The sequence below is a fragment of the Puma concolor genome, chromosome B2 (genome assembly GCF_028749965.1).
Source record: "Puma concolor isolate L17-30 chromosome B2, mPumCon1.1.hap2, whole genome shotgun sequence".
In the NCBI taxonomy this organism is placed as follows: domain Eukaryota; kingdom Metazoa; phylum Chordata; class Mammalia; order Carnivora; family Felidae; genus Puma; species Puma concolor.
The window spans coordinates 22,911,666-22,921,218 of record NC_141671.1 but is presented as its reverse complement, the minus strand read 5'-3'; the positions used below and the strand labels follow the sequence as shown (position 1 = coordinate 22,921,218).

At 55.5% G+C, this 9,553-nt stretch overlaps 1 protein-coding gene across 1 annotated transcript; it reads right to left on the bottom strand.

The window, feature by feature from the left end:
• Positions 1 to 3,064: 3,064 nt before the first annotated feature.
• Positions 3,065 to 9,287, bottom strand: NRN1 (neuritin 1). Its single transcript, XM_086706358.1, is given in 4 exon segments — positions 3,065 to 4,258; positions 7,524 to 7,668; positions 9,120 to 9,210; positions 9,213 to 9,287. Coding segments are annotated over 4 exon segments (525 nt in total). The 5' UTR covers positions 9,273 to 9,287; the 3' UTR covers positions 3,065 to 4,029.
• Positions 9,288 to 9,553: the final 266 nt, after the last annotated feature.

Genomic DNA, 9,553 nt, shown 5'->3' with positions numbered 1-9,553 from the left:
AACAAGGGACAAGGGAAGCTTTGGAGCAGTGAGAACATTTCTTCTGGTCCTATGGGACCAGGCAGTAGACTGTTCCAGAGAGTGGACGCCTCCAGGACCACCCTCACCCAGCCTGGAGCTGCCAAGGGTTCAGAGCCTTATGTGTGCGGGGGAGCAGGAGAAGGAGGGAATGGTTGGAGACCTTCCCAGAAGCAGCTCTGCCCGATCTGAAGGAGTTTCAGGAAGGCGGAGAGGGGATAGGCTTCACCTCTTCTCAGCGGTCTGATTTCCCCAGGGTGTGCTCTGGTATGCAGAGGTGAGGGCTGCTGGTGCTCCAGCCCCACAGACACCTCTCTCAGGCCTGCCCAGACCCCAGGCTCCTTGATGACTGTGGCCCTAGCCCTTGAGGCTCCAGCTGGAGTGAAAGCATCTCTGGGGTCACAGAAGGAGAATCTGCATGGTGGTCCTTGTGGGCGTTTGCTTCTCTGAGAGTCCTGAATGAAAATCAGTCCCAAATTCTTCTCTATCCTCCACCCTTCCTCTGAAACTCGACTATCTCCAGCTTAAAGTTTCTTCATCATCTCCTTCTGTGTTTAAGATGATCGCCTCTCTCCCCTCCGCTGACTATTTCTGGACGTTTTCCCAGTTTTCTCTGAGCCCCCTTTTTCAGGTCCTTGTTCCCTCTAACTCCCCCTCCCAAGGGCTCTGGAGCTGACCTCTCTGACATTTTCAGGAGGAAAACCAAACGTTACACTCAAGTGAACTGCTGTGACTTGAATCTACTTGGGCAGGCAGTGGAGTGAAAGAGGGAGCTTCTGCAAGCCCAACAAGTTCTCAAAGGCTCAGAGCCAGCGCTGGTGGGCCACGTGGCAACGGGCTGTGCAAGAGCTGGAGATGCTGCTGGGTGAGGTGGAGGTTGGTCCGACGATCTCCTTGGTGTGGAAACCCACCCGGTCCCCCGCCCCCATCTGGGCAAGGAGTGCGGGCACCCTGGTTAATATCTCCCCGAGCTGGGAACAGGGCTTACTGCGTTGCTGCTTAAAAACATCAGCTAACATACGGAGATGTCATCATGATTAAACAGCAAATTATAGTCGAAGACGGCGCGATAATAATCTAAACAATCACCACAAGAAGAAGAAATGTTCTCTAACGAGTCAGATGCGGCAGCCTGGGTTTCCGAGACTCGCGGCCCTGCGTTCCTGCGGCTCCTTCCAAGCGCACGTGCTCGTAGTGCCCGGCCCAGGACAGGGCGTTGGAGCCCCCGACACGGCACCGAGCTTTCTCGAGGCACCTCCAGGACAATCAGGGGCAGGGCGGAGTGGGGGCCTGGAAGGACGTGGCGGTGCGGCGCCCTCTCTCTAGGGAGGCAGTTGGAGCCGCAGGAGGACGGGGTTCCTTGGAGAGAATCTTGTTGGAAGAGCTAGCGAGCCTCGTTCCCAATCCTCCCCGCCCCGTCGCGTCTGTCCCCTCCCTCAGCCTCGCCTCCTCCCAGATCTCGAAGGAGACTGCTATCTAGGTGGGACAGCCTCGCTGCTAGGGGAGGGGCATCCTCCGTGTGTCGCAGGAGTCTCCCTCCCCGCAAAGCCTGGGGAGCACAGTGCGTGCGTTTCCCTTGCCCAGTTGTGTGCACGGGTTCGCCCCGTTTTCCTTGGGAAAGATACCAATAGGAGGCGGCGAGCTCTCCAGGCAAAAACGACAGGAGAAGACCCTCCCTCTTTCTCTACTTCTCCTCCCCCTCATTAAATAGATTCGTATTTAAAATAGGCAGAGACATTTTAATCTGAATTCCAGGGACTGAGCTCGGGTTAGCATCATCCTACTTATACTTGGGCCGAAAATAACCACTGAAACGAAATGATCAAAACCAAACGCTATTTTCCAAAACAACCGCCGTTCCCTGTGGGTGACCACTCTGCGCAGGCAGCGAGGATCTCCTTTGCTTTTGGCTGAGAACCGGGGATTCACGGAGGCGGGGCTGGGTAGGGGGTGGCGGGTGAAATTATTCCCAGGAGTGGCCGGGCGCGGCGCGTGCGTGAACTGGCCGCGGTAATATATGCTGCCATTAAGAATCCGGGCAGCTTCAAGCGCTCGGGGCTCCGGGACGCATGTGTTGCTGGAATTCAATCCGTGGGGGGAATGCAGATTGGGCTGCGACCTACTGGGTTTGATTTATGAACTGTTACTCTAGCGATTGTTTACACATTGCATTTCAGAGCCCCCGCGCACCCTCCGGGCGGCGGCCGCTCGCTCCGCTGACGCGGGAACCCGCCGCAGCCTCCAAGGCCTCCCTCCACCAGCCCTCCACCCCCCACCCTGGGGGGAGGAGGCCCGCAGCTCCCTCCCACCTTCACCTTGTCCTAGAAATCAGATTTCGATTTCCTTGAACCCAGAGGCGGCGAACATTCGTTTCTGTCGCCACCCACCCCCCCCCCCCCCCAGCCTGCTCCAGTTTCCGAGGCCTTGGACCCCGGTCTCCTCTGCTCGTGTTTACTCTCGAATGTTTACTTCTCCGTAAGGCCATGCGGGGCCTATAAATAGGAGAGGTGGAAGCAGCTCGCCTGCCGGATCAATAGGGCCCCGTCTCCTCGCCATTTCAGCTAAGCTGTCTTATTAATTATGAAAGGATTCACCTGCTCCCTGCCAGGGACCACAGCCTCTAGGCCCCTCTGCTGGAGCCCTTAATGGCGGTTCGTTCAAGCTGCCTCAGGCCACCGCAGAGGAAAAGGCGAATCGTGGTTAGGGCTCGGCCTGCCGGGATGGTGGTTAGGGCTCCGACCCGCCTGGGGCGAGGTCTGCGTGTGTCCTCTCGCGCAAGCCCAGTTCCCCCTAAACCTCACCTAGAACTAACATCTCTGCTTTTCACTTATCAAAGATACAACTGCCTCTTCCTCTTCTTTCAGTGAACAGAATTTCGGAGAAGTGACAAAGTGACCTAGTTGAGGAGGGTCTGCTTGAAGGTGGTAGGTTACCAACTGGCTTGTGAACAGGTGCATTTATCATCTGGCGTCCCGTGTCCCTACAGGGAATCCCGAGAACTGGACCAAGAAAGCAGGCTTGGGGCAGGAAACAAACGACACCCCCGTTTCAAACAATAACTTTTATTTTATACTTCTCTATACTTTGTAGCAAATCTTTTTTTTTTTTGCTGAATTTAATTTATAATAAACTTTTTAAATTACATCTCTCTCTCTTTTTTTTAAAATCAAGGCTCTTTTATGTCAAAATCTTTTTTTAACTATATTTTAGATTAACATTTAACACCCCCCCCCGTGATCTATACCGTTGGATATTCAGGTATTACCGTTATGTGTAACAGCTAAAACGAGAGGGAAAATAAAGGCAGTGGACTAGGAAAGATGCATCAACAACACCAGGTAAAGCTTAACCTCTCAGTGACTTTCGCATGGTTCTGCTGGAAGCCTTTCCCTATACCCCCGAGATTTCCTCAATCCCTTCCCTCTCTCCCTCCTATCCTTAAAACACAAAGTCAACGATCTGTCCTTTCACTTTCCTCGAGGAGAAATGTGCAGTGGAAATGATCAAAACAAGATACTGTGGAAGAAAGACGTGAGCGTGACTTATTCACCATATGCCTTCCTCGCGGACATCTCTCTTGATTTCATTCCCCTGGCCTTCTCCTCTCCTCTCTTTGCTATTAGGAGGAGCCCATCATTTGTCATGTCTTAACATGATTAATATAGTAGGTGGCCCAGGGCCGTTCCTGAGATTCTTGTGCCAAAAAAATAAAAATTAAAAAAGAAATGGGGTGGGTTTGCCGTTTTCCTTATTTTTGTGTGAAGACGGACTAAAGCTGAGGTCCGGTTTTGGCTGTGCTTGCTTGCTCACTGATTGGTAACATTTGGCAAATAAAACACAAGAAATCGAACGAAATCAAAAGGAGAATCGGAATTTCCCACAATCCTATATGAGTGTTTTCAGCATCACAGAGAATCACAACGTCCCCAAAGAACGAATGGATCTTCCTCTCGATTTCCGGGAGCATGGAGTGAGTGTGGGTGGGCGCGCGGGGGGGAGCCGGCCCCGCGCTCAGAAGGAAAGCCAAGTCGCTAAAGCTGCCGAGAGAGACACCAGAAGCACTGGGAGCGCCGGGAGCAGGGACCCCGCCGCCCCGTTGCCGCTGCCGCAGAGTTCGAATAAGCTGCCTTGAATGTTGAGGTTTTTGGATTCTTTTCTCAGTTTATCCCACATATCTTTCGCCCCTTCCTGGCAATCCGTAAGGGCTGTGACCGTGCAGCTGTGGAAATCCTCCCAGTATCTGGCGAGGAACAGAACAAAACGGAAGAAGCAGGTTGACTTTGGGCTCGGGGAGGACCCGGGCCTGCGCCGCTGCGCCCCTGCGCCTCCCGGGTCGCGGCCTCGCAAACCTCCCGGGGACGCCTCCCCCCCCCCCCCCCCCCCACGCCACCTCTTCTCCACCGTCCCGGAGCTTGAGTCGGGCCAGGCGGGCCCTCGCCAGACCTCGGCCCATCCAGGAAGCCGCCGTCCAAGGACAGAGGCCGCCCCCTTCGGCGTCTGGTTTCCCTTTCCCGCTCCCTGGCAGGGACCCGGCAGCCGGGAGCCGGGCCGCACCGGCTGCGCCGCGCTGGCACCTCGGCCTGCTCAAACAGATTGCTCGTCCTCCTCGGGGAAAGCTAGGAAAACAGTGCTAAGCCTTGCAAGCTGCCGCCCATTAATGCCTCTTAGCTTGCAAGATGGGTTACTTGCTCTGAACACGGCCCTCCCCTCTTGGCTTCTCACTTTCTCCTCCCCCTCGTCCCTTCTGTGTCCCTCCTCCCCCCACTCGCTGCGGTACTCTCTCGCCTTCGCCCGCACTCTCCCTCCTCCCTTCCTTTTGTTTCCCGTTCTCCGATTTTCCCATCCTTTCTTCTTCCCTTCTTTGTCTTCCTCCTTTTCCCTCCCCTCGGTTTTCCTCTGTTCACTTCCTCACTTCCTCTTCCTCCGCCTCTTCCCCTTCCTCTTCGGCCCTCCGTGGCCCCTGGCCTTGCTCTCCACAGTCCCCCGGCTCTGATTCGGTCCGGAGACGCCTGCCTGCCTCTCCCCTCCCCGGGTCGGTGAGTGTCAGTGCCCTAGGGCCAGCTCCGTAGCCACCTTCTGCTTTCGCAAATCCCGGAGCGCCCGGCCTGGGCGCTCTGTCCCTCCTCTTCTCCCCCTCCTCAGTCTTTCGTAGGCTTGGGACCCCACGAAGCCTCCTCCCCACGGTCGGCCGGTGTAGTCGCAGCCCCCCAGGCCGGGACTCCGGTGCCGCCGCGGTGCCCACCGCTGCCAGCCTTCTTGGGACCCCTCTCCCTGTCCTCGCTCCCCGCCTCTTCCCGGAGCCCCACGCCTTCTTCCTCCTCCTCGGCTGAGCTCCTAGCCCCGCCCCCACAACCTTCAACCAACCTGTCCTTTTTTATTGTCCCCCTTTCTTCTGAAAACCCAAAATAGATCCCTAGACTAAATATAATTCCAACCCGTGATCGATTCCTGGGGCGCTGTCTCCTTTCGGTGCTCGGTCGATCTGTGCGTCTCGGTAACTCCGGGCTGGCTCCCACTTAGCCCGGGCCTTTAGTGCCAGGTCACTAGCGACCGCCCTCCACGCAATTTGGTTGTATTTTCTCCTATCTCTCCCTTCTGCTCGCTAGCCTGGACTGTAAGTACGTTGAAGGCAAGCACCATGTTTGATTTATCCGTGTTTCCACTCCCACCCCATCCCCTGGCTAATAGAAAAGATATAAATGCTTGTTGGATTGCCTTGAGCTCTGGCTGTTTTGTAATGACCTTTATGAGTCTCTAATTTATGAGGACTGCGGATCCTGAACCACAGGGCTTCCAGGTGCCTCAATTCGTAATAAATAGCAAGATTTAGAGAAACTAAGAGGAGCAGGGACAGCTCTCTGCTGTAATTGCACGTCCCAAAGGATATCTAAATCTCTCCTTTTTTATGCATGCCCAGATGAGGACAGGACCCTCTTGGAAGAGGACTATGGTAGAAAGTGGCTGATATCCACATGGAACTGAGAGGGGGTGGGCTTCAGCAGAGTGTTGAGCAACCAGTGCCACTAAAGAAGTGAGCCCAGACTGCAGCAGGGGTCCCCCTCACTTCCATTCTCCAGGACCAAGCCCTTGTAAAAAATTAAAATAACTTAGAATAACCAAATTCTGGCAAATAATGGAATATTGGGGAGCTGATCTATATTTAACCTTTCATCCAGCTTTATAGATATACTCTTACCTATCATCAGACATTCGGGATTAAAGTAGGTGGGCATGCAACCCAGATCCCACCTTTTGTCCTTTTCTGGTAGAAAAGTACCAGCCACCGAACTGCTGTGACTGTTGGAGGACACCAGGGTATTTAGGAAAGTGTGTGGCAAAATTGACCCCCATTTAAGTGCTCATAATTTAAACAAATAAACACCCCCCTCCCCAGGAATTAGAGAGAGGACAAGGACTTCACAGTATAAAAAAGGTGGTGCAGAAAATGGTTTCTCCAACCTACAGGGAACAGGGAACACCTCTTGTCTTGGCATTTTTTGGAAGGGTCATTATTGGGCAAGGGGTGGGAGTTACAGCTCTTTCTGAAAAATAAAGTAAAATAAGTGTGTGTGTGTGTGTGTGTGTGTGTGTGTGTGTGTGTGTGTGTGTGTGTGTTGCAGAGGATGGAGGTACTTCAAGGTCTGCAGCAGCTAAAATGTTGCTGGTCTACCACAGCTGGGCTCTCTGCTAGTTACTTCCTTTGCCAGTGGGAGCTGTACTTTCCAGTCAAGCTCTGGGAAAAGTCACCCACCCTACCTGACTGTGAACTGGTTTCTAGCCCTTAGCTGCCCTGGCCTGGGGATACCGAGCAGATGCAGAGAGGAGGAGGTGGAGCAAGGAGGGTGGCTATTCTACACCTCTAATCTGCCACAGACTCGGCAGATATGGTCACTGGGTTCCCAGGACTTACTTTCTTTGGGCAAAATCATTGGCACAAAACAAAATATCCCTTCAGTCTCTCTCTTAGAAAGAGGAAGAGGGACCCACGCTCCCTTGCCTACATCTCAATGTTCTTGGTGTGTATTGGAAGGGGGTTTCATCAGGGGAAATGGACCAAACAGGAGAGTGACTTTTCCTTTATGCAAACCTAGTATTTCCTAAAAAGCTCCTCAAACCAGAACAAAACGTTTTTCGGAGAGTACCCAGCAGTCCACTCATGCACACAGAAAAAAAGAACGATGAAGACTGCCTCAAAGTAGAGCGAGGAACTGCTAGCAGCTCTCCAGGCCCCTCCGGGTTCCAGTGCGCTGAGTGCGCGCGCCTCTGTGGGTGCCGGTGGAGCTGCGCAGGGCTGGGATTGGCCCCCGCGTGGGAGGATCATCCTCTGCCCATCTCAGGCCACAGGGTCCCCTTGGGTAGTGCAGACCCTGGCCAAGGTCCGAGGGCTAGCCCGCACGGATTAGCGCTGGCGGGGAATTCAGAGCTGTGGCGGGTAGGCGAGGCCCTCTCCGACCTCAGCAGCGCCCCCCAGAATGGAAACCTAGCATGCCAAAGAGAACACTTACGTGCACACGGTCTTGATGTTCGTCTTGTCGTCCAGGCCCTGCGGGTAGTTGGCCATGCTGTCGCCCAGCTTGAGCAAACAGTCCGAAAAGCCCTTAAAGACCGCATCGCACTTGCCCGCTGCTCTCACGGCCTGCACCAGGTACGCTGCGGGGAGGAGGGGACACCGGTCAGCAGCGCCGCGACCCTGCCCTACAGCCCCGCGGCCCACCAGCCCCGTCGAGCCGCCGCGTCCACTAGCGCCCAGCCTCGCGGGACGCCTGTGTTAAAGGTGAATGAAAGATGTGGCCCAAGAATGACTGACCCGCCCCCAACTAGTGTCCGGTGCCTACGGTCGGGTGGGTGAGCGTGTGCGGGAGGGGGAGTTGAGTCCATTCCTTTCCTGCAGCTCCCTCCAGCATCTCACTCTGCATCTATCTTTTTCTGTTTCCCTCGCCCCCTCTTCTCACCTCCCCCGTCTCTTTTATTTCTCCCTTTCTCCTCACTCCCTCCTTCGTTTCCCAACACTTCCCCAGCAAGTCCGTCCTGGCTCTCGAAGTGCAATCTTGCATTTCTGAGGTGACAGAGGGGGTCACGACAGCAGAGTGCGGGGGAGAGGAAGAGGTGGGCGAGGCGGCAACGCGTGGGGCCACGCCGCTGAACCCCAGGCCACGACGTGCGAGAAAGCCTCGGGCCGGCGCGCGGTGCTTGGTGGGTTCTCAGCAAACACTGCTGAATGAATAAATTAATAAAGTCTCTGGAACCCGGCAGCAGCCACCGAGGTGGATTGTTTCATTATAAAACAGATTGCCTACCGTGGAGTTTGTGTTCCGAGGGAGATCCTCGCAGGCACCCTCCCCACCCCACTGAGAGAGAGCAGCCTCGGTGTCCGGAGACTGGGCGGGGGTGACGAGTGGTCGGGGCAGTCAGGACCCAGCAGAGTCACGGCTGTGTTTGCGCGGGTGACCCCGGGTTATCTCCGCGAAGGCCAAATCCGTGAGCCTCTGGTTGCGGCTGAGCTCCCCCACACACCCGGAAAAACCGGCCACCACTCCCGCCCGCAGCGGGTGGGACCTTTTCTCTCCAGGCCCCAACTCTGAGGGGCACAGGTGGCAGTCGCCTGGGGCTCTGGGCCTCTAGCTCCTGGTTCCCTCCGGAGGGGCGGGAGCCGGGATAGCGGCTGGGACCGTGGGAGGAGGGGAGCGGGGAGGTAACCCAAGCGGCACCTAAGTCCTCGCTCGTGGCTTCGGGGCGGTCAAACCCCAAGGCGCCGGACTGCCGCTGCGAAGGCCATTTCTCTCCACCCCAAGGCCAACAAAGGGCTAAACGTTCGATGGCTCTTGGCCAAAAGCACGCCGGGGGCCAGGAGGGGCGCCAGTAGCGTTGATCCGCGCTGTTGGGGCTGGGGGAGCAGAGGGAAGGGGCGGATCTTAGAATCGAAATCGGCCTCCAGTACCCACGACCCTGAGCGCTCGCCCCCTTCCTGGGCAGTGTTCTGACCGCCACCGCTTTCGTAGGAATGTATCCGGAGAGGACTTTATACCTCACTGCCCCCACCACCCTCAGCCGCTGGTCCCCGAGAGCTGGGCCAGACGCAGACCAGAGGAAGGTGACCGAACCTGCAGCAGCCTCCGAGAGTGCCCCGTTTGCAAATTGCAGCAGGAAGAGCGAGGCGGGCCTTGCGCTTTCTAATCCGGAACGGGAAGCGCCGGGGAAGGGAAGAGACTAAGGTTAACTTCGACCTCCGCTCGGGCAGAGACGTAAACCTTCATAAATCTCCTTCCCCCCACCTCCGAGAAATATTAAAAGGCCTTGCGACTGCAATATTTAATATAACACTGAGAGAGAATAAACGAATCTTTGTTCTGCTAGAATGCGGTCACAATGAAATGAACCCTACGCGTCCTCTTCTATAATGCATGCCACAAATGCTGCTTTGCAGCGTCGAAACGGAATAAAATACAGTTCATCCTTCCCTCCCCCACCCAGCTCCCGTCTCTCCTTACCCTTTACCTCCACCCCCAAAACTCAGTGGCAAAAAAGTAGCCCCTAA